The sequence below is a fragment of the Phalangium opilio genome, unplaced genomic scaffold (assembly GCF_054372755.1).
Source record: "Phalangium opilio isolate 3A_F unplaced genomic scaffold, DU_Popi_V2 ptg000209l_1, whole genome shotgun sequence".
NCBI classification, from domain to species: domain Eukaryota; kingdom Metazoa; phylum Arthropoda; class Arachnida; order Opiliones; family Phalangiidae; genus Phalangium; species Phalangium opilio.
In genome coordinates this window covers 18,552,397-18,577,745 of record NW_028324217.1, presented here as the reverse complement: position 1 = coordinate 18,577,745, position 25,349 = coordinate 18,552,397, and the positions used below count along the sequence as shown (strand labels likewise).

The 25,349-nt window shown below is 36.5% G+C and overlaps 1 protein-coding gene across 1 annotated transcript in view; it reads right to left on the bottom strand.

Moving 5' to 3' along the window:
• The window catches only part of LOC149621032 (ATP-binding cassette sub-family C member 1-like), a 31,299-nt gene extending 15,709 nt beyond the window's left edge, over positions 1–15,590 (bottom strand). The window contains exons 1-3 of the mRNA XM_089855317.1: positions 15,283–15,590; positions 7,585–7,752; positions 6,968–7,143 (exon numbers count right to left, since the gene is read on the bottom strand). Of these exons, the coding sequence (XP_089711443.1) occupies positions 6,968–7,143; positions 7,585–7,752; positions 15,283–15,483 (545 nt within the window). The 5' untranslated portion in view covers positions 15,484–15,590. The remainder of the gene's footprint in view (positions 1–6,967; positions 7,144–7,584; positions 7,753–15,282) is intronic.
• Positions 15,591–25,349: the final 9,759 nt, after the last annotated feature.

Here is a 25,349-nt window from a genome sequence, read left to right as displayed (position 1 = left end):
AAAAATAATGCGATACTTCATGACGAAATATTTTCTGGAAATTGAAATTTTTATCTAAAAGTAAGATATGCAATTTTTTTAAATTAATGGTGTTTTAAAGTCATGTACTTTCATTTCCGAATTACAGTCCCGTATTCTAAGGGAGCGGTAGCTCCCTTAGATAAGGCCTGATGACGGCTTTAATGTATAAGGAAGGTTTTTGGATTGGTTTTAACTTTTTTCGTATTAAGTTTATTGTTTCGAAATTTTTCTACTGAACTAAAATCCGGGCCCTTAATATGTGGTAAAAATTTCAAGATGATCCACCTAATAGTTTATTTTATAAAGCATAAAGTTGCTAAGGGTGGTTTTCATTTCCATAAAATTAATCACAGATTTTGGCGAAAAACTAGAGCATCTCCATAGAAATAACATGGGAAATTTTCCAAACTTACCCATTTTGTAACTACCCTTACAAAAATAACTATACGTTTGATAGATTTGAAAACGGTCTTAAATGAAAGCCCCATTTTTAAAGTGGGCGCCAATTTTTGTTTCATTAAGAAAAACAAAGTTTAAGTATTGTTTTTAATAGTTTTAAGTACCTGCTCCGAATTACGTGGTTTACCTTTAAACTGTGGAACTTAAGACTTTTTGCTTGGGTTAAGTAATAAGGAAAGTCATTCTAGGACTTACGTCGTTTTACTGCGGATAATCAAATTTGTAGGGCAATTAGCTAGCTTAATTGTCATTATAACTATTGCGCGTCCAACTAATTTAGTTGCGAAGTACAGATTAAACTTAATTAAACAAAATAAGCAATTAAAGATAATTACCAATTTTAGGTAATTAAATTTTTACACGAGTCTAAACTATAACATCTGTTTGTGTACAAGTCTACGGAATCTGTTTAAGCGCAGACCTACAGAATATTTTTGTGCAAAGGAGTATAAATTCTCTTTGTGCAGAGGCCTATGCAATCATTTCGTGCACAGGCCTATGGAATATTGTTTTACACAGCCTCTGGAATATTGTTTTACACAGGCCTATGGAATATTGTTTTACACAGGTCTACGGAATGTTTTTGTGCAAATCTGCATGGAATCGTTTTGAGCATAGGAGTATGGAATCTTCTGTGCACAGGTCTATGGAATTTTTTGTTCATGGGTTTATGGTATATTTATGTGTACAAGTTTGAAGAATCTTTATGTGCACACAAGTCTGAAGAATCTTTATGTGCACACAAGTCTGAAGAATCATTATGTGCACACAAGTCTGAAGAATCTTTATGTGCACACAAGTCTGAAGAATCATTAAGTGCACACAAGTCTGAAGAATCTATATGTGCACACAAGTCTGAAGAATCTTTATGTGCACACAAGTCTGAAGAATCTTTATGTGCACACAAGTCTGAAGAATCTTTATGTGCACAGAAGTTTGAAGAATCTTTATATGCACACAAGTCTGAAGAATCTTTATGTGCACACAAGTCTGAAGAATCTTTATGTGCACACAAGTCTGAAGAATCATTATGTGCACACACAAGTCTGAAGAATCATTATGTGTCCAAGTGAAAAATCTTTATTTGCACAGGTCTACGACTTCTGTTTGTGCACAGGTCTACGACATCTGTTTGTTCACAGGTCTACGACCTCTGTTTGTGCACAGGTCTATGGAATCTGATTTGCTCATTTCTATGACATCTCTTTTTGCGCAAGTCAATAACATTTGTTTATGCTCAAGTCTAAAACATCTGTTTGTACACAAGCCTAAAACATCTGTTTGTGCACAAGTCTAAAAGCATCTGTTTGTACACAAGACTAAAACATCTGTTTGTGCACAAGTCTATTCCATCTGTTTGTGCACAAGTCTATAACATCTCTTTGTGCACAAGTCTATAACATCTGTTTATTCACAAGTCTATGACATCTGTTTGTGCACACGCGAGTGACTTCTGTCTGAGCAAAGGTCTACGGAATATTTTTGAGCACGGGTCTACGTATTATTTTTGTGCAAATGGGTATGGAATCTTTTTGAGCATAAGGGTTTGAAATCTGTTTGAGCATAGGGGCATTGAAAATGTTTGTGCATAACTCTATGGAATCTGATGTGCACATGTCTATAACATCTCTTTTTGCGCAAGTCTGCGTCATTTCTTTGTACACAAGTCTGTGATTCTATTTGTGCACAAGTGTACGAAATATTTTTATGCATTGGTGTACGGAATATTTTTATGCACAATTGTACGGAAATTTTTGTGCACAGGTGTACGAACTGTTTTTGTTCTCAGGTGTACGGAATATTTTTGTGCATAGGTGTATGGAATATTATGGTGAAAATGGATTTGGAGTATTTTTGTGCACAGGTGTACGGAATATTTTTGTGAAAATGGATACCGAATAATTTTGTGCACAGGTGAACGTGATATTTTTGTGCAAATGGGCAAGGAACATTTTTGAGCATAGGGATATGGAATGTTTTTGTGCAGAGGTCCATGGATTATTTTTGTGTACAGGTATATGGAATGTTTTGGTGCAGAAGTACGTGGAATATTTTTGTGTACAGGTATATGACTCATGTTTGTGCACAAATCTATAGAATGTTTTGTACACCGGTCTAGGACATATGATTGTGCACAAGTCTATGGCATCAGTTTGTGCAAAAGTCTAAGGTATGTGTTTTTGCACAAATATTTGACATCTATTTTTGCACAAGTCTATGGTATCTGTGTGTACAGTTCTACAAAATATGTTTGTGCACAAGTCTGAAGAATCTTTATGTGCACAAGTCTACGGAATCTCTTGTGCAAATGTCGATGACATCTCTTTTTGAGGAAGTATGAAATCAGTTTTTTACACAAGCATATGACATCTGTTTGTGCACAAGTCTATAACATCGGATTGTGCAAAACCGTGTGACTTCTGTTTGTGTACAAGTCTGTGGAATCTATTGTGCACGAGTCTACGTAATATATTTGTGCGCAAATCTATGGAATCTGTTTATGCGCTAGTCTACGGCATCTGTTTGTGCACGGGTCTACGGAAAATGTTTGTGCAAATGGGTGTGGAATATTTTTGAGCATATATGGGTATGGAATGTTTCTGAACAGGTCCAAGGCATGTTTTTGTGCACAGGTCCATGGAATATTTTTGTACAAGGTCTATGTCACATGTTTATACAAAAGCCAATAGAATATTTTGTGCATAGGTCAATGGAATCGTTTTGTGCACAGCACAGTTTTATGAAATATTTTGTGCGCAGGTCTAGGGAATATTTCTGTGCAAATGGTTATGGAATAGTTTTGTGCTATGGGTATGAAATCTTTATGTACACAGGTCTATGGAATCTTTATGTACACAAGCATATATAATGTTTTGTGCACAGTTCCATGAAATATTTTGTGCACATCTCCATGAAATCTTTTGTGCACAGGTCTATGGAAACTTGATGTGCACAAGTCTATAGAATGTTTTTTGTGCACATGTCTATGACTTCTGTTTGCGCACAAAACTATGGAATCTGGTTTGAACATGTCTATGACATCTGTTGTGCACAAGCCTGTGACTTCCACTTGTGTACAAGTCTACGCAATTTGTTTGTGCACATGGCTACGGCATCTGTTTGTGAACAGGTTTACGGAATCTGTTTCTTTACAGGTGTACGGCATCTGTTTGTGCACAGGCCTACGGCATATTTTTTTGAGCACAGGTCTAGGGAATCTTTTGTGCACTGTTTTATGGAATCTCTTTGGGCACAGGTCTATGGAATCGTTTTGTTCAAATGGGTATGGAATCGTTTCGTGCAAATGGGTATGAAATTGTTTTAACAAATGGGTATGGAATCTTTATGGAAACAGGTCTATGACTTCTGTTTGTAAACAAGTCTAAGACTTCTGTTTTTGCACTAGTCCGTGGATTCTGATGTCCACATATCCTTGACATCTCTTATTGGGCAAGTCTATGATGTATTTTTTTGTGCAAGTCTATGACATCTGTTTGTGCACAACCCTGTGACTTCCGTTTGTGTCCAAGTATCCGGAATCTGTTTGTGCACATGTCTATGGTATCTGTTTGTGCACATGTCTACGGTATCTGTTTGTGCACAGGTCTACGGAATATTTTTGTGCACAGGTCTACGGAATATTTTTGTGCACAAGCCTACTGAATCGGTTTGTGCAGAGGGCCAAGGAATCTGTCTTTGCAAAGGCCACTGCATCTGTTTGTGCACAGGTCTAAAGAACATTTTTCTGCAAATGGATACGGGATATTTTTGTGCAAATGGATATGCAGTACTTTTGTGCACTGGTGTACGAGATATTCTTGAGCATATTTTTGAGCATAGGGGTATGGAATGTTTTTGTGCAGAGGTCCATGGAATCGTTTTGTGTACAGGTATATAACATCTCTTTTTGCACAAGTTTATGACATCTGTTTGTGCGTAAGTCTATGACATAATTTTGTGCGCAAGTCTATGACATCAGTTTGTGCTCAATTCTAAGGGATCTGTTTTTGTACAATTCTAAGGGATCTGTGCACAAGTCTACGGTATCTGTTTGTACACAATTATATGACATGTGTTTTCACAAGTCTATGTTATCTACGAAATATGTTTGTGCACTCAGGGTGACCACAAATAACCTTGTAATAGTTATAGGAAAATAGGAAATTTACAATTGATTTACAGGAAATTATAGGAGACTAGCTGTTACCCGCGGCATCGCTTGAGTGTAGTAAGAACTTCCATCAAGTATGGGTACATTTTACTGATTCGACTAATATTTTTGTAGCATCCTAGGAGCGAAGGCACTCGGCGTCGCCCATCAGCTCGTCGGGACATTTTTTATTACTTTACACGCAGACATTCTATAAAGAAAGGTTTTTAAATATCTGGCCGCCATTTAAAATGATGGCAACAAATCGATCCCGAAAGACCAAGACCCGTCTATAGGTTAAAGGAATCCAGTGTACTAAATATTTGTGAAATCGGTTGAAACTCACGGACTTTCTTACAAAGAGAAGATTTGTTACATTTCTGGGCGCCATTTATGAAGATGGCGGCGGATTGGAAAAATCTTTCTTAGTACGCGCCTACTACTTACGAGTAACGTTCCTCCAAATTTTCAGCCTTCTGGGGCTGGGCGATGATTATCAGTCAGTCTGTCAGTCAGTCTGGACTTTGATTTATATAGATATAGATGTATAATTAAAAAAAAAGGAAAAGACAAGAGAACTACTCTTGAAAAAATAGCAAAATATATGTTGCAAATGCTTTGAAAGTAATAAGACAAGATTTACAAAGGAGCTTTGGTTTTATTATAACCATAATTTCGTAAGATATGTTACATAAATTTGTCACTGGAAACTGAGAGCTTGTCTCGAAGTGACGTAAATGAAACGTCATAGATTCTCGTAAAGCGACGCCTGATGAGGCCCTGTCAAAGGCTTAGTACAGACTAAATAGGAAGATGGAGTAGAGAATCGTGTGTAGTCAATTCTCGCGTCGTTCTCGAACTAGCTCTCATTAAGTCTCTAGCATTTCGAAATATAGGAAGTGTCATACTTATGGAACGTAATCTTAGAAACATATGCTATAACTTTAAAACATCACAGACTTCCCTGACAAATATTTTTAGAGGCTTCCATAGCTTTGGTGATATATAACAAAACCAAAAGTGAGAGCGCACAAAATATCTACAATTTCAAAAAATAGGAAAATATAGGAAAATTATCGAAATTATAGGAACTAATAGGAAGACATCCGAAAATAGGAAAAATGATAAAATTTAGGAAATGTGGTCACCCAGCGCAGGTCTATGGAATATGTTTGTGCACAGGTGTATAGATTGTTTTTGTACACAGGTCTACGTAATAATTTTTTAGCCTGAGTCTTCGGAATCTATTTGTATTATTGCATCCACTGTGCTTTGCACGTGAAAACGACGGGAAGGCAATTTGAGTTGGACTGGGCGTTGAAGCAATCAAGATAAATACTTCTATAATAGATGGTTAGGGCCTTGTTAGTTCAAACGTGGTAACTAATATACGCGCAACACCACAAGACTTAAATGGAGCGCCTGACGTTTTAAAATACTAGTTTCTAAACAGTTTTAATTCATATTAAGACTGAAGTGACAGATATTAATAAAAACTGTCTTTGTACACAAAGACGCGAAAAAGTAAGAGATAAGTGTAGAAAATTAATTGTTTGAAGTAACAGATATTCAAATTTTCATTTTTGAAGACGTGATTATAAAACATCAATTATTTGAAAAAATTTCTTATCTTAGTTTTTTTCACAAAAACTTCAGAGAAACTACCTTGAAACATTTGCTTCGAGGAAGTTCAAATACTCGGATATCTGAAAAATAGAGCTAGAAGTATTTATTTTTATATTTCAAAATTGAAAATATTGCGAACCGAAAATTACATTCGCCCTTTGACTGTGATGTAGTTATTAGAGTCAAAATATCTGTAACTTTGAGCGATATACAACACGTCAATTTTTGAAACCTCGAAAACTTTAAAATAAACGAACACGTTTTGTTAAGTTTTCATGCTTGTTTTATTTTGTCTGCTATCAACAATTTTCTGCCCATTTTATTCTCCTTATAGGCCCAAATACTCAAACTAGCTCTAAATTTTAAAAAGAAAATAAAATGCATACGTTTTCTATTTTTAAAATGATGCACATGTTTAAGGATAAAATATTTTACTTAAGGAATTTTGGTGAAAAAAACTAAGATAAGAAATTTTTTCAAATAATTGATGTTTTATAATCACGTCTTCAAAAATGAAAATTTGAATATCTGTTACTTCAAACAATTAATTTTCTACACTTATCTCTTACTTTTTCGCGTCTTTGTGTACAAAGACAGTTTTTATTAATCTATTAGGTTTTTAAGTTTTTGTCCATAAAAACCATTCTTATTAATCAAATCATAGAACAAAAATTTTTTATATTTATGAAAACCCACACACTATTTACTCACGATGGTTCCACTTTGCCTTCATTGTTTATGTGTTGTGCAAAATAATCTCTGGCCACTCCCTGACGGCTCATGATCTCGTCGTAAGTTCCCATCTCGATTACTCGTCCATCGTTCATGAAAAGGATCTCATCCACTTGTCTTATGAAGCTCAAGTTATGCGTCACCAAAACTCTCGTCTTAAAAAAATTACCAGACAAGCAAACTTTCACGCAAGAAGGAAAGTTTAAATGATTATCATTCCATTAAAGTAAAACTATACGATACAATTTTCTCCTTTTTATCGATAGAGCGTATAAAATAATGACTAGGTCAATTGGAAGCACGGTTTTATCTGAAATTTTAAAGAAGGTACCGTAGGTACAAGCAATTAAGTTTCTATTAATGGGCCTATCGAGTTGGGCTATACCGCGAAGCACCCGCCAGACTGAGGACTAGTGGAAACACATTGAAATGTGCCAATCGGTATATTCATAATTTTATAAGTTCTTTCGAATGTAAAGAAGAAAATTTTATCGTGAAGTATACCTTTAATGCAAAAGTGCTAAAAGGAACGTTGTGGATAATATTCTGCTCTGTCTAGGGTGGCTAATGTGAAGTAAAAGTCTAACGCCACTTACTTTGTCTCTAAGCAACCCTCTTGGTCCGATGACTTCGTTGAAAAGGTATTTAGCCACGTGAGAATCAACCGCTCCCAATGGATCATCAAATAGATAAATATCGTCATTCCGATAAATTGCTCTGGCCAAGTTGACCCTTTGCTTTTGACCGCCACTTAAGTTGATACCCTATGTCAAATCAAAAATCTAGTTCTCTTTTTTTAAATTAAACTTGTAAACGACCCTGTTTAAAAAAAATGTATAACTAAAAAATATTCATGTCAACCTTTTTTATCGTTGTTTGGCCAATGACAATTTTGATCTTTGAACTCTTACTGTTTTTACCTCTAGAAAAGATAATCCTAAAACTTCAGTTACAGTGTTTTTATTCAACCTAACAAGTTAGGAATTCTTCTGAGAGTCCACTTTATGGATAATATCGAATTGTAACTCGGAACTGACTACTTTAAGCTGTTATTAAAGACATTGTTTTTGTTAACTTAACTGAAGTCGTTGTTGGTTATACTATCCTCAATTTAAATCCGCGCGTGTCGAACGAACATTCTTCAAAGTATTATCTATAAACTTTCGGACTTTTCAGTCGAGTTTGAAAGCAATTTAAGCTCTCCCAATACGAGTAACTAAAACTTCGCGTAACACCCTATAATACATAGTAAATAAGAACAAGTCCTACAAAAACCCTCTACCACCCCAATTCCCCCTTTTTTCACGGGAAGCCCTCACATGAGCGGTTCTTGTATGAGCGGATTTCATAATAGCGGTCCTCATAACAGCAGTTCCCTAAATAGCGGTTTCCCGAAATGGCAGTTTATCCGTTAGAGCAATTACCGATACAGCGGTTCTCGTAAACGAGGCGTATCGTTAAAGCAGTTCTCTGAAGAGCAGAAAAACCGATATGCGAAAAACCCTAGTTGTTTATATCTGAGCAGGGTTGTTTGATTTAAAAATCACTGATTTAAATCATGATTTAAATCAAGCGATTTTTTTAAAAAAATCATTTGATTAAAATCAAGAATATATTTTTATTTTTAAAAAATGTTTTCTAAGATTCCAAGAAGTAGTTTAAGAAACTCGAGAATAAACTTAACTAGAAATGACCTAAAATTAAAAATAATCATGGTTTTGGTATATTTCAATGTAAGTTTTTCCCAGAACTCCAGTTTGTCTTGCTGGAAAGGCTAGGAAATGAAATATCGGTCAAGCTAGTCTTTTTATACAAGCATTTGAATAGTAATAATATCCAATAGCTGCTTAAATGTCGTGATTATTTTGCTTTTGGTTAATTTTGACTCAAAAGTTTTAATCTTGGTAATTTACTATCTATTTGTTCAATAAAAATCAAATAAATCAAATAAATCAATTAAAATCAAAAAAATCCGATTTAAATCAAAAAAATCGATTTTTTTTGATTTTTTTGAAAAAATCCAAAGAATCAACAACCCTGCATCTGAGTTATCTGAACTCAAATAGAACTAGGTCAGATATGGATAATTTGGTTAGGTTAAAGTTGATTATTTCAGCTAAATAGTATTAGGTCAGGTTAGGTTGAGTTTTTTGGGTTTTGTTTCGTTTGGTTAGACATAGGTCAGTAATATTTTGGAAATAGTGTAACAATGTTACGCCTTTTCTACAATATTGTTGTTTATCTTCATTGACTTCCCAAATAATAATATCTCTTTTCCAAAAAATTATACTATTTACAATTATCTACTTCCGAATTAAAATAAGCTTTCTCGAGTTATTTTTCTATCCTGGTATGAGAAATGTAAACTGATACAGTCTGAAGCATAGTACAATATTGAAGTGTACTTTAAAAATTTTTTTCAAAAGCACGGTCCTTTAGTAGGTCACATAACTGAATAAATGATCAGAGAAAAATGTAGTTTTTGAAACCAACGAATATATATCAATATTGTTAAGAAATGCTCGAAACTCAACACTAAGACTATTATTTCCCAAAATAGCAGCCGCTATTTCTAAAACAGCAGTTTTGAACAATGCCGCTGTATTTTTGGAATCGCCTTTTCTATTTCGAGAACTGCTCTACCGGGAACTGCTCATGCTAGGTACACCCTTTTTCACTCTCTATATTCAACACTAGGAGGTAGTAAATCGTAGTTTTGCAAGTTACCCAAAACGCCTATTAAAAGGGGGTCGACTAATCTGCAGGTCCTCTGAATGTCTGAAATGCAGTCCACGGTAGAAAACCTACTATTTGTAGTATGCAGGTTCGGTTCACATTTACAAATATAAGAAAGCAATTCTAAAATTCATTGCCTAAAATACAGTCCAACAAAATTAGAGTTTCAACTCTGAAATCTTTTGACTAAAATGCAGTACTCTGAAATGCAGTCCTCGAAAATTATTAATTACAACTCTGAAATCGGTTGACTAAAATGCAGTACTCTGAAAAGCAGTCCACGAAAATAATAAATTTCAACTCTGAAATCGGTTGTCTAAAATCCAGTATTCTGAAATGCAGTCCTAAAAAATCCTAATTTCAATTCTGAAATCTTTTGACTAAAACGCAGTACTCTGAAATGCAGTCCTAAAAAATCCTAATTTCAACTCTGAAATCTTTTGACTAAAACGCAGTACTCTGAAATGCAGTCCTCGAAAATTATTATTTTGAACTCTGAAATCTTTTGACTAAAACGCAGTACTCTGAAATGCAGTCCTAGAAAACTATTAATTTCAACTCTGAAATCGGTTGACTAAAATGCAGTACTCTGAAATGCAGTCCTCGAAAATTATTATTTTCAACTCTGAAATCTTTTGACTAAAACGCAGTACTCTGAAATGCAGTCCTCGAAAACTATTAATTTCAACTCTGAAATCGGTTGACTAAAACGCAGTATTCTGAAATGCAGTCCTAAAAAATCCTAATTTCAACTCTGAAATATTTTGACTAAAACGCAGTACTCTGAAATGCAGTCCTCGAAAATTAATATTTTGAACTCTGAAATCTTTTGACTAAAACGCAGTACTCTGAAATGCAGTCCTAGAAAACTATTAATTTCAACTCTGAAATCGGTTGACTAAAATGCAGTACTCTGAAATGCAGTCCTCGAAAATTATTATTTTCAACTCTGAAATCTTTTGACTAAAACGCAGTACTCTGAAATGCAGTCCTCGAAAACTATTAATTTCAACTCTGAAATCGGTTGACTAAAACGCAGTATTCTGAAATGCAGTCCTAAAAAATCCTAATTTCAACTCTGAAATCTTTTGACTAAAACGCAGTCCTCGAAAATTATTATTTTGAACTCTGAAATCTTTTGACTAAAACGCAGTGCTCTGAAATGCATTCCTAGAAAACTATTAATTTCAACTCTGAAATCGGTTGACTAAAATGCAGTACTCTGAAATGCAGTCCTCGAAAATTATTATTTTCAACTCTGAAATCTTTTGACCAAAAGGCAGTACTCTGAAATGCAGTCCTCGAAAATTATTAACTTCAACTCTGAAATCTTTTGACTAAAACGCAGTACTCTGAAATGCAGTCCTAAAAAATCCTAATTTCAACTCTGAAATCTTTTGACTAAACGCAGTACTCTGAAATGCAGTCCTCAAAAACTATTAATTTCAACTCTGAAATCGGTTGACTAAAACGCAGTACTCTGAAATACAGTCCTCGAAAATTATTAATTTCAACTCTGAAATCTTTTGACTAAGACGCAGTACTCTGAAATGCAGTCCTCGAAAACTATTAATAATAATAAATTAATAATTTTCGAGGACTGAATTTCACAGTACTGCATTTTAGTCAACCGATTTCAGAGTTGAAATTAATAATTTTCGAGGACTGCATTTCAGAGTACTGCGTTTTAGTCAAAGATTTCAGAGTTGAAAATAATAATTATCGAGGACTGCATTTCAGAGTACTGCATTTTAGTCAAGTGATTTCAGAGTTGAAATTAATAATTTTCGAGGACTGCATTTCAGAGTACTGCGTTTTAGTCAAAGATTTCAGAGTTGAAATTTTTTTAGGACTGCATTTCAGAGTACTGCATTTTAGACAACCGATTTCAGAGTTGAAATTTATTAGTTTCGTGGACTGCTTTTCAGAGTACTGCATTTTAGTCAACTGATTTCAGAGTTGAAATTAATTATTTTTGAGGACTGCATTTCAGAGTACTGCGTTTTAGTCAAAAGATTTCAGAGTTGAAATTAATAGTTTTCGAGGACTGCATTTCAGAGTACTACATTTTAGTCAACCGATTTCAGAGTTGAAATTAATTGTTTTCGAGGACTGCATTTCAGAGTACTGCGTTTAGTCAAAAGATTTCAAAGTTGAAAATAATAATTATCGAGGACTGCATTTCAGAGTACTGCGTTTTAGTCAAAAGATTTCAGAGTTGAAATTAGGATTTTTTAGGACTTCATTTCAGAGTACTGCGTTTTAGTCAAAAGATTTCGGAGTTGAAATTAGCATTTTTTAGGACTGCATTTCAGAGTACTGCGTTTTAGTCAACCGATTTCAGAGTTGTAATTAATAATTTTTGAGGACTGCATTTCAGAGTACTGCGTTTTAGTCAAAAGATTTCAGAGTTGAAATTTATTATTTTCGTGGACTGCTTTTGAGAGTACTGCGTTTTAGTCAACCGATTTCAGAGTTGAAACTCTAATTTTGTTGGACTGTATGTTAGGCAATGAATTTTAAAATTGATTTCTTATATTTGTAAATGTGAACCGAACCTGCATACTACAAATAGTAGGTTTCCTACCGTGGACTGCATTTCAGACATTCAGAGGACCTGCAGATTAGTCGACCCCTATTTAAAGTGCGCGTTCTTACGCCTCACCGTTCACTATTATATTAAGTGCGCTAGAACTTGAATATACAGTATAAGCTTTAAAACGCTTCTGAACCACTATGAAATGTTAGATTTTCTTTAAAACCTAAACCTGTTTAAAACAATTTAAAATTGGTGGCTAACAGTCTTGCTGTTTCTCTTAACGCATTGATATTCCTATGGTATCATTTGTACGGGGTATACGCACAGTAGTAGAAATTTTAAATACTTGCAATACCCATTAATTGAATAAAAACAATGTCGTTGTTCATGGAACAAACAATAGCAACCGTTTGTAGCCCATTAAGTTGCGCCTTCTAAGTTCGAAAGGCTTCATTGACGAAATCGTTCACTTTTGTAAATTTGATTACTCATTTAAAGGTATGGCGACCGAAGGGGAGTTTTATTACGGGTGAATCAATCCTTTTAACTAACCAATTTCTGTAGTATTGTTCGATTAAACAGTCATTTCCATGTCATAACTCAAAAAAAATGTTCAGACAGTGTCCAAGAAGGTTCATATACTAATTTTTGTATATGAAAAATAGGTGATTTCGCAAACTATGTCATCACCGTCCAGTTTGTTTTAATGTCTGTGCGACGTCACTATTACTTCATAGGTTTATTGCAGAGAAAACATCATTCAGGGTGAAAAATCTAAATTTTCAAGCTGTCTGCTTGTTCAAATATTACAGTTGGGTTTGTGAATATGGATTTAGACGCTAAATTGTTTGTTTCCTGTTTAATAATAATAAAAATAGTAATAATAATATTGATATTTATTTCGTAACAAAAGTAATGAAGTAGTAAACACTTTTGTTTGTCTTTATCCATAGCCTCCTGGATCACGCGACTCGCGGACGCAGACTGCTCGCGCTATAGAAGCCCGCCCAAAGAATTAGTTTCCTATGTTAAAGCGCGTATAGGGGATTTTCGCTCGAAAAATCAAGCATTTTAAGCCGAAAAATCGAAAATCAAAGCCGTCAGCTTTTAACATGGCCGTCTATGGGGGACCCCGTTTCTTGCCCCTAATTTGGCAAATACTGGCTCAAATCTCTTGAAATTTCAATGAGAGGTGTAAAATAAGGTTTTTGATTTTTGTGCGAAGTTTCAAAAGATTGTATACTGTAGTTTTTTGGTAAAAAAATTAAAACTTAACCGAAAATCAAAGCCGCCAGATTTTAACATGGCCGTCTATTTGGGAACCACGTTCTAAAACCAATAGATTTTCCCTGAAATTCAATAAAGCTTTGTTTGTACATGAGCACAACCAGAGGATCTAGATTGCTTCCGTTGACCTTTGACAGCTGTCGGCTTTTTTCAGAGCGTGTTTGATCAAAAACCTATATGATAATCATTTCTTCCTAGATGCTATTGAAAAGATAGGAATTAACATACGGAATTCAGGTGTTTGTTAATGAACTGATGTGGTTCAGTTTAATTTTAAGCGGAAAATTCACAGCTGATACAAAGTTATTTTCCAACTATTTGAAGGGAAAACTAACCAATTTCTAAAATTTAAATGCTTTAACCATACAAATATAAATCTAGGGAACTTCTAACTGTGGAGACTAATTAGCATTTCAGGAATTATAACAAATTGTATGTGCTTATGAAATGTTTTATTATCACTAGAAAGATACAAATTCTCTCTGGAAGGATGAAGGATTGAAGGTGGAAGGAGAGTGGGAGGTAAAGTAAAAACCAATTTCAACAGCTAAAAACCGGTTTCAACAGCTAGTAACCAGTTTTTCTCGCATATTTCGCGCCGAAACCTTACCGGGAAATTTAAAACGAATAATGGTTGCGCTCATGTACAAACAATTCTTTATTGAATTTCAGGGGAAAAACGATTGGTTCTAGAGCTTTAAAACTTTGCCTGATCACTAAAAATCCTTCAGTACACCTCTCATAAAAATTTCAAGAGATTTGAGCCAGTATTTTCCAAATTAGAGCCAAAAAACGTGGTTCCCCCATAGACGGCCATGTTAAAAGCTGACTGCTTTGATTTAACAAAAAAACTAAAGGATATAATCTTTTGTAGCTTTGCACAAAAATCACAAACCTTATTTTACACATGTCATTAAAATTTCAAGAGATTTGAGCCAGTATTTGCCAAATTAAGGCCAAAAAATGTGTTCCTTCCATAGACGACCATGTTAAAAGCTGACGGCTTGGATGTTCGGCTTAAAATGCTTGATACGCTTTTTTGGTCCTATTGGGCGGGCTTCTATAGCGCGAGTAGCCTTCGTCCGCGAGTCGCGTGATCCAGGAGGCTATGCTTTAACTTTTAGCATTGCCTGCCAAATTGTATCAGACAACACATTACAATCATCCTCTAGAAATACGGCCGACCGAAAGCTATTTTCTTAACAGTAGTATGACTTTGTGTGACGTCTCGAAAAGCATTTGCACGTGACCAGCCCGACTTTGCTAAATCACCTATTATAGAGTAATGGCACCTACTTGCCTTTGACTGTATTAAGCTCTATGGGTAGTTAACATGGAGTGCCACTACTCTATAGACAAGACTTAAAAGTTTTGCGGGGCAACTAAAAGTAAGACTCTCTTCTCAGAGCGGGTTTCCTCTTCTTTTTCATTGCCCTAATTAAAGCATAGCGCGGCTCCAGTGGATCCCCTTCAAGTTGACTTTCCTTACGAACTCCAGTTTTGGCTTGGCGAAGGCCCACTAGCCTTTGCCAAGCCAAATCCGGAGTTCAGGAGGAAAGTCCCCTTGTAGGGGATTCACTGGAGCCGCGCTATGCTTTAAACCTGTGCGCACATTTAGGCACGAAAGAGAGTAAAAAAATCGAATTTTGTAGGTTACTTCTATTTTGCCTGTCATACCTTTGTTGATAATTTAACTCTCTTCCACTCACAAAAGGTTTCCATTGATACTTACCCTCTCTCCTATCTCTGTTTCATCATAAGCGGGTAGGTCGTTGAGATCTGTTTGTAAGGCGCATGCGCGTATAACGTCGTTATATCTTTCCAGGTCCATATCGTCGACGAAGAGTATATTCTTTTTGAAAGAAGTGTTCTGGATCCAGGGTTGTTGAGTGACGTATCCCACTCTCCCGGCAACTCTCACCTCCCCCTTCATTTTCTTAATCTCGGAAACCAGAGTGGCTAATAATGAAGACTTGCCACAACCCACCGGTCCCACCACGGCCACCAACGAACCACGAGATACTTTGAAATTGATGTCATTCAGAGATGCTACTTCCTCGTCCATGTTCCAATAAAATATGCCATTCCTAACCTCAATTGCTGAAATTTTCAAAGTAATGAATTTTTGTATCAATCGTTCTTGGAAAATGACAAGTCAAAAGAAATTTCTAGAAAAATCAAGCCCAGATATAGCATTTCGCTGTTATAGTTTTGTACGAAAAAATTCTTAAATATGCCTTTGACACGTGAATGGCGTAAAGTCAACGAATATATTTCACTCAAGATCAGATTATAATGTCTGAAAGAAGATATTGCAACGCGTCTCAGTTGGAAGTATGTGAAATATGAGGGGGGTTTCGTTTAATAATTGAGTTTAGTCATGAGTTAATAATATTCTCCCTATAAGTTACTATGGCAATTCATTTTTAAACTCCAGCGTTTTCTCCCGCGCCGCCGGCTTCCCAATTATATGCGATGCTCTGCGGCCGCCACGTGAACGAAAATCTTATTTACTCTTCTTTCCGGTTTTTCCCCGGAAGCGCGTGTAGTGGAATCTAGCCAATGATATCGGAGCTATTTAAGCAGCCGAATATTTCGCTCAGTAGCCTCGGTTAAGAAAACAGTTAAGAGATCAGTGGATTGGATTTAGCTCAGTTGTATAATTTTCTGGTTTCAAGTCACAATAACAACTCTTATCTTTAGCATTCTTTATCAATATCGGCAAATGTATTGACTTCCTGCATTTTTTGTCTCAGTACTGACACAAACTCCATGATTTAATGTTAAATTGTTAAAACATAAACATTCACGATTAAAACACTCCCTTGGTGAAAATGCAGCCGACGACTCGAGGTCGAGGAGCCGTACGAGCGGGATTTTTTTTCGACAAAAGAGAGCGCAACATTCGGATTTTTTTCCCGCGCGGGCGAAATGAGAAGAAATTGCTGGATACATTACGCCTATGGAGCCTGAGTAACTTATAGGGAGCTAACATATAATTAACTCATGGTTTATTGTTGAATAACGGAGTACAGACTGTTAAAGAAGTCTTTGCGCGTTGCGTTTTTCGCACATATTTTACTATATTTCAAAAACTATTCAAGCTAGCGCTCTGGAATAAAGTGCGTTATAAAAGTTTTGCATTCCTCTTTCATATTTTACCCGTTCCACAGTTGTCCTTTGCATACTTATACCGGAAACCGGAAATGTCAAAATTATCAACTTTGAAAATATCGGATTCTCGAGGATATAAATGCGATTTTCGGATTCCTTGGGGCCGATTCATATTTGAAAAGTTTTCACCAAATTCAATTCGGATGAATAGGTCACGAGTAATGAGCCTTTATTCAAAATCTGGCAACTTCGATTTAAATGGCGATAATTCATAATCGAGAATCGAATCTTTGTCTTAATAATGCTTGTTAGATGTTATGGCACCTTATGCGTATATATATGATTGGTCTTGTGGCGCAATGCTTTGAAACAAATTAGACGTTCATTAAAGCGATGGTGAAGTGAAAAATAAAGTAATTTTTTATTGATTTTTTCCATAAGACAGTGAAACATCCAAGAAATAACACCGAACGATTTTTAAACTACGATTAGTTTGAAATTTCATGGATAATTTTAAATAAGGATCTCCGACCAATCGTGTAGCGCCCTGCCTTTTTATCAACAATTTTCTCTTGGCACGCTCCGTGTTGAATCAATTTATCGAGAGATTTGATCAAATTTGCGCGATGTGACAATTGTGGCGCGAGACATGGAGCGTGCCACGAGAATTTTGTTAACAAAAAGGCACGGCGTTACGGGATTGGTCGGAGTTCCTTATTTAAAACTATTCTTAAAATCTTAGCCTAATTTGAATGGGAGGTATTTCCTGAATTTTTCAATATGCATACTGGTCTCATGATTAGTAGAAGAATCAATAAAAAATCACTTTAATTTCCACCTCCCCCTCCCTTTAAGAGAAAACCTGCGTCTTTTGAAGGAGAGAAGCGGTTTGAAAATATTGTTATTTGGGCCATAATATCATAATATTTAGAACTCACATTAATTACGTTTGGGTCTTCAGCCCGACTCATTGCAGCCCAATGAAAATCTCATTGGCATACGAGATCCCTTCAAATAGGCATATTCGACTTTTCCATATAAGAAACAAATTCAGAGGAGATGGCTTCTATGCTAGGAACGTTCGCTACGCGATTGAGCTTCGCTAAACGGAGCCTGAGGTTGGGCTATAGCCTCCCGCGTTTACTGCAAATGTGAGACCAGGGATAGATTTAATTTTAGAAGCGGGAATAGAGAATAGAGTAATCTTGGAGCGCGTCAAATTCCACGGAAAGGAAGGGTCTGAAAGAAGAGGTGTGTCAAAGCAACAAAGGTAAAAAGGAATAACGTATTTTTCGCCGTCCCAGTAAGCAAGGTCATAAAAACCTAGTTTAAATGAGCCAATCTGAAATTTTAAACTTTTTATTACGTGTTGGAAGGAGGGGCTCTATACTGGGCTATGAGTCGGACTGAATTAAACGCTAACCGTTCTCTATTCCTTCCTCTAAAATTAAATCTATCCCTTTGTATTCTTATTAATGAAGCCGACCGCAACCAAAGCATGGGCAAAGGCGTATTTCACAACTGACGTTCAAAGCCACAGATGGAAAAGCCTAACAATTAAATGAAAAAAAAATTAATGCCGGTAACAATGATCACAACTGAAAATAACAGCTAACAGCTAAAACGTACCCGAACGGTAATCACTTGAAGTTGGTCTCTCTGCGCTGCTGGTCTGCAACTCCTTTCGTTTATTTTCTATGGCAAAAATACTAACTTTGGGAGGTTTTGGGATTTTAGGCCATTTTGTGTTTTAAGACTTTTATTGTGTAGGAAAGAAAACTATCCTTTTTTAAGGAAATTTTGGATAACTATTAATATCATTATTGATAACTAGTTAAAAGTTGAAAAATATTTATAAAATTTGGACGAAAATTTTCAAATAACAAGACTTCCTTCGAGTCTCAAATTGAAGAATGTTCGTGTGCTTTATTGAACTATCTTATACAAACAAGACAGTCACTTTCAGCTTGAATTGTTGCTTGATATTTTATTGGACATCCCCTTGCCTTAAAGGGAGGATGAAGAGGAAAATAAAGTGATTTTTTATCGATTGTTCTTCTAATTATAAGAACTTTTTGCATAGTGAAACATCCAGGAAATACCGTCTGCGTTCTTGAACAATTTATTACAAACAAGACTGTCACTTTCAGTTTTAATTGTATTTTACTTAACCTCCCTTAGCCCTTAAACTAATTTTTAATATTTTATTAAATGACAGACATAAACGCTAAATCGGGTTCAAGTCGGGCGAGAGAGCGGGTCAATCTAAAGCTTCAATTCCTTCCTTCTCCAGAAATCTTGCAACGAGTCGGGATGTATGGGCTGGGCAATTGTCCTGCTGAGCCTAAACCATACATTAAAACAATGTTTTAAGTTAGTCAAGAATAATTATCAGGTTATTAATATTAATACCGGTCACGACGTGGGCTGGTTAGTCATACGGAGAAAAAATACCAGCGAACAGGGCGGATATCTATTTTTAATATTACAATGCTTTACCTCCTAATTTCATTAGTTTATGTCTGTCTTTTAGAATACGATTAAGAATGTGTTTAATGGGAGGGTAAAATGAAAAATCAAATAATTTTTTATCGATTCTTCTACTAATTATAAGACCATTCTGCATAGTGAAACATCCAGGAAATATCTCCGAATGATTTTGAAATTCCAATTAGGTTCAGATTTTATGGATAATTTGAAATAATGACCTCCGACCCCTGCCTTCCTAGTGAAAAAATTCTCGTGGCACGCTCCATGCCGAATGAAATTTATCTTGAGATTTAATAAAAGTTGCTTGCGATGTGACTATGGTGGCGCGAGACTTAGAGCGTGCAACGGAAATTTTGTTAACAGGAAGGCAGGGCGTTAAGCTATTAGTCAGTGGTGCTTATTTCAAATTATCTTTAAAATCTGAACCTAATTTGAATTTTAAAATCATTCGGAGACTGTATTTCCTGAATGTTTCAATGTGCATTTAATGCTCTTATAATAAGAAAAATCGATCAAAAAATCACTTTATTTTCCTCTTTATCCTTCCTTTAACGGCTAGGGGATGTCCAATAAAATATCAAGCAACAATTGAAACTGAAAGTGACTGTCTTTTTTGTAAAAAAATAGTTCAATAAAGCACACGAACATTCTTCAATTTGAAACTCAAAGGAAGTCTTGTTATTTAACAATTTTCGTCCAAATTTTATAAATAATTTTCAACTTTTAACTAAATATTAAAAATTATCCAAAGTTTCGTTAACAGGGTCGTTTTCTTTCCTACACAATAAAAGACTTAAAACACAAAATGGCCTAATATCCCAATACCTCTAACGAGTGTAATTTTGCCATAGAAAATAAACGAAAGGAGTAGCAGACCAGCAGCGCAGAGAGACCAACATCAAGTGTTTACCGTTCGGGTTAGTTTTAGCTGTTGGCTATTATTTTCAGTTGTGATCATTCTTACCGGCATTCATTTATTTCATTTAATTTTTAGGCTTTTCCATTTGAACCTCAGTTGTGAAATATGCCTTTGCCCATGCTTTAGTTGCGGTCGGCTTTATTATTAAGCCTCAACAGAGATAGATTTAATTTTAGAGGAAGGAATAGAGAACGGTTAGCGTTTAATTCAGTCCGACTCATAGCCCAGTATAGAGCCCCTCCTTCCTACACGTAATAAAAAGTTTGAAATTTCAGATTGGCTCATTTAAACTAGGTTTTTATGACCTTGCTTACTGGGACGGCGAAAAATACGTTATTCCTTTTTAACTTTGTTGCTTTGACACGCCTCTTCTTTCAGACCCTTCCTTTCCGTGGAATTTGACGCGCTCCTAGATTACTCTATTCTCTATTCCCGCTTCAAAAATTAAATCTATCCCTGGTCTCACATTTGTAGTAAACGCGGGAGGCTATAGCCCAACCTCAGGCTCCGTTTAGCGAAGCTCAATCGCGTAGCGAACGTTCCTAGCATAGAAGCCATCTCCTCTGAATTTGTTTCTTATATGGAATAGTCGAATATGCCCATTTGAAGGGATCTCGTGAAGCGCATATGCCAATGAGATTTTCATTGGGCTGCAATGAGTCGGGCTGAAGACCCAAACGTAATTAATGTGAGTTTTAAATATTATGATATCATGACCCAAATAACAATATTTTCAAACCGCTTCTCTCCTTCAAAAGACGCAGGTTTTCTCTTAAAGAGAGGGGGAGGTGGAAATTAAAGTGATTTTTTATTGATTCTTCTACTAATCATGAGACCAGTATGCATAATGAAAAATTCAGGAAATACCTCCCATTCAAATTAGGCTAAGATTTTAAGAATAGTTTTAAATAAGGAACTCCGACCAATCCCGTAACGCCGTGCCTTTTTGTTAACAAAATTCTCGTGGCACGCTCCATGTCTCGCGCCACAATTGTCACATCGCGCAAATTTGATCAAAGCTCTCGATAAATTGATTCAACACGGAGCGTGCCAAGAGAAAATTGTTGATAAAAAGGCAGGGCGCTACACGATTGGTCGGAGATCCATGTTTAAAATTATCCATGAAATTTCAAACTAATCGTAGTTTAAAAATCGTTCGGTGTTATTTCTTGGATGTTTCACTGTCTTTTGGAAAAAAATCAATAAAAAATTACTTTATTTTCCATTTCACCATCCCTTTTATGAACGTCTGATTTGTTTCAAAGCATTGCGCCACAAGACCAATCATATATATACGCATAAGGTGCCATAACATCTAACAAGCATTATTAAGACAAAGATTCGATTCTCGATTATGAATTATCGCCATTTAAATCGAAGTTGCCAGATTTTGAATATAGGCTGATTACTCGTGACCTATTCATCCGAATTGAATTTGGTGAAAACTTTTCAAATATGAATCGACACCAAGGAATCCGAAAATCGCATTTATATCCTCGAGAATCCAATATTTTCAAAGTTGATAATTTTGACATTTCCGGTTTCCGGTATAAGTATGCAAAGGACAACTGTGGAACGGGTAAAATATGAAAGAGGAATGCAAAACTTTTATAACGCACTTTATTCCAGAGCGCTAGCTCTAATAGTTTTTGAAATATAGTAAAATATGTGCGAAAAACGTAACGCGCAAAGACTTCTTTAACAGTCTGTACATAACTTATTGCAAAACTTTAAAAAATGCAGTGAAGTGAAAGGCGCATATGAAAGGACTAATGGGGTTCCTAGTCGAGAGTGAATTGAGGTCGAGTGTTTACAACCAAAAAAGAGATAGGAACAAGACGGCCTATGGCTCGTAATAGCAGCCACATCGTACCATACTTAACAGGAGTACAGAAAATTTGAGTGAATAGCCCCTCGATGCGCTACTGTTTTAAAATTATTACTGAAATATTTTACTTCAGTTATAATTATATTGTGACACGAACGGAAAGCGTGAGTGAGTACCCCCAGGATGAGAAACCTTTAACAGTGGTAAAACGAAATACCCATTAAAAGAAATACAGATAATCACAGTGAATAGCCCCTCGATGCCCTAACAAAAAATTATCCTTACTTCAATAAATTTACTTACGTTATAATTGTAATTTCTGGGGCCCCAAGCTAGTACCTTCTTTTAAAACTCTTCTCGATTTATGGAGAAATAGACTAACTTCTAAAAATAAACACCACCTTAAAACCATTCCAAATATAACGTCGGTATATTGTCGCGCCCAAGTAAGAACCAACATTCAAATATCGCGCCAAATATCGCACCGCGCCCAAGTAAGAACCATCAGTCAAATATCGCGCCTAATATCGAACCAAAGGCGCCAAAGCACACAAAGACAACCCGTCGATTCGCCAGACGACCCTCCGTACCTTCTCTCCCCCCAGCGCTCTGACCCCCTCTCTACCCCTCTCTCGGACGTTCGGTCCACTCCGGTCGCTACACCTCCCCCGGCTGATTCCCCCCTATGTCCATGAAAACATCCCTCCGTCGTTCGACCCGAAGGCGAACCAGTCCAGATCGGTTTTCCCCTAACAACTAACCCTGTTTTTCTCGCCGCAGAACAACAACCAGCCATTTTTATCCCAGTCACTCTCGTCGTCGCCCTCGTGTATCGTCCGTTTCTCATTTACCGTCCGCCATCTTATCGCTCTACGTTTACCGTCCGTGATGAAACCCTCGGCCCAGCGACGCAATGCCCGTTTTAGGAACCAAGTTCGCGAACTAGTAACTACTGCCCCTCTGCACCCACGTGTTCTTCAACGGATGGAGAAACGAGACGCCGAAATCAACGCCGCCTTCAACGCCGGATGGGAACTTCAACAGACGCCTCCATTTCAACTCCGATGATCTCATCAAGCCCTACTCTCGCCGAGGCCCCGCTAGAATCCGACTGTATCACCAGCTACATCTCCGACTCCGACGCCGTTAGCCTTCCGGACGACGAGCGGGTTCCCGACGCTATACCCGGCAAGGCCTACGCACCGGCCGCCGATCGCCGAGTCGGCTCTTGTTCCGAGGGGGAGCTGTCGCGCCCAAGTAAGAACCAACATTCAAATATCGCGCCAAATATCGCACCGCGCCCAAGTAAGAACCATCAGTCAAATATCGCACCAAAGGCGCCAAAGCACACCAACGCCATCTCACGGCCAAACACAGGATGGAAAACCCGACCCAAGAAACCAGCCCCTAGTCGCGGTGTATAAAAGGCGAGGAAAGGCCGAGAGAAATAGTCTTTCGCCTCGGAGCCTCATCCGACCCGGGATAGTAGAGCTGTAAAAGCTTAGCCCGCTAGCACAGTGTTCTAAAACCAGCGTTTTGACGACAAAATTAATTTTACCTGAAATACTAAACATATATATATATTCCTGTATATATTCCAACGTAGAATCTGAAAATATACATTTAATGTCGGTATCTGCCACCAGGGGGCCGATCATAAGCCTTAAGGAAATTTGAATAAATTCTTTTTCCTAAGCATGTGATTATCCGTGTTATTGGCTATTTTAAATTTTGATAAGTGTCATGGTCACAGTTTTGACAGAATCGAAGATTAAAAACAGATTTTAAGGGAAAATATGCGATTTTGAAGACCGTTTCTCCCAAAATGGTGCAACTGGTTGCAAAATGTTTTAACCGTATTCGCTTAAGAATTATTTGGAGAATAACTTGCAATTTACCAAACACCGCTATCGCTTTCGATTCGAAAGATAAACACAATTTTACCAATTAAAGAAAAATGCTTTAATTGCTCTATTAGTTGCTCGGTTTTGATCACCTTGTTTTATTCCTACCCTATACTTCAGGGGGAAAAATACTACTTTTCACCCTAACAATGAGTGACCCTTAGTGTCGTCTGTTAATAGAGGAATATAAGTAATTTCTTGTTATATTTTAGTCCAATATTTTTCCTCTGCTTGTAATTATTCCTCTGTTGCAATAGTTTGACAGGCTGTAATTACCCTTGAAATATTAATAGAAATTGATATAAAAAAGGCAAAAGTTGTGAAGATTTAGCGTGATTTTATAGTATTATGGCGGATGATAATCCTTGTAAGAAGGCAGCTTTGACTGAGACCCACCAAGAATATAGGGTTTGTGATTATGGTGAAATAGAGGAAACTAGAGAGAAACCTCATGTACCTTTAAATGAATCTTATGTTGTAACTAATCGAGATCTGGTTGACGTTTTTCTGAAGAAACAAGAGCAACAAAAAGAAATAAGCGATTGTTTGGAGATCTTAAATGCTACCTTAAGAGAAGATCTTAATGAAGGTGAAAAGAAGTCCATAATTCAAAGTGTCAGGAATTTGAAAAGCACTTTTAAAACAAAATACAGCAATAGTAGACGTGTTAAGAAGAGATTCCTGGAAAGAAACATGAAATGGATAAATAACTCTTTCACAATCAAAAAGATTTTAAGACGAGGAACCGTTGCAATTACGGAAGAACGGAGTGCGTCTGAAAGTTCAAGTACATTAGATGTAGGGCGTCCATCAAAAGCATGGACAGATGTATGTCTTCGGTCACAATAACGGCAAGCATCTGATTTAGCCAATACCATGTCACAGCATTCGTTAAGGAAGGTGTTTAAAGCCGCACAATTGACAGCTGCTCGCAATGGAGACAAAGAGTTGTCCAACTTACTTGATTACGCTCTTAGAAGCCCGTCACGGCCCAAAACTATTATTAAAACTATAGAAGAAGCGTCCAAGTCGAATTTCCAAAGATATTCCCCACAGGAGGCTCTTGCTCTGATTATAGATGAAGGTCTTACGGTTCAAACCTATAAGCACTTAAGGGAAGGTGCAAAGGTCCGTGGAATTGATCTATACCCACCTTATCACGAGGTTCTTAAGGTAAAACAACAGTCTAGACCCGACGAACCAGTAGAGGGTTCTGATATATCTGCGGTAATACCACTTCAAAATCTACTGAACCACACAATGTCTCGTATCTTCGAATTACAATCTGAAGTTTTAAATCAGTATTTTAGCCTCTTAAAGAGTGAAGAATCGCGGTTAACATTGTATCTTTCATGGGGATTTGATGGAAGTACTGGACAGTCGCAGTACAAACAAAAGTTTACTGGAACAGCTGCTGAGAGAGATGCCGATGAAAGCTTATTGGCAACAACAGTAATCCCACTTCAGCTGAAATCGGACAAAGGCTATGTTTTGTGGAATAACCAAACTCCACAATCAATTCGTTATTGCCGACCATTGCGACT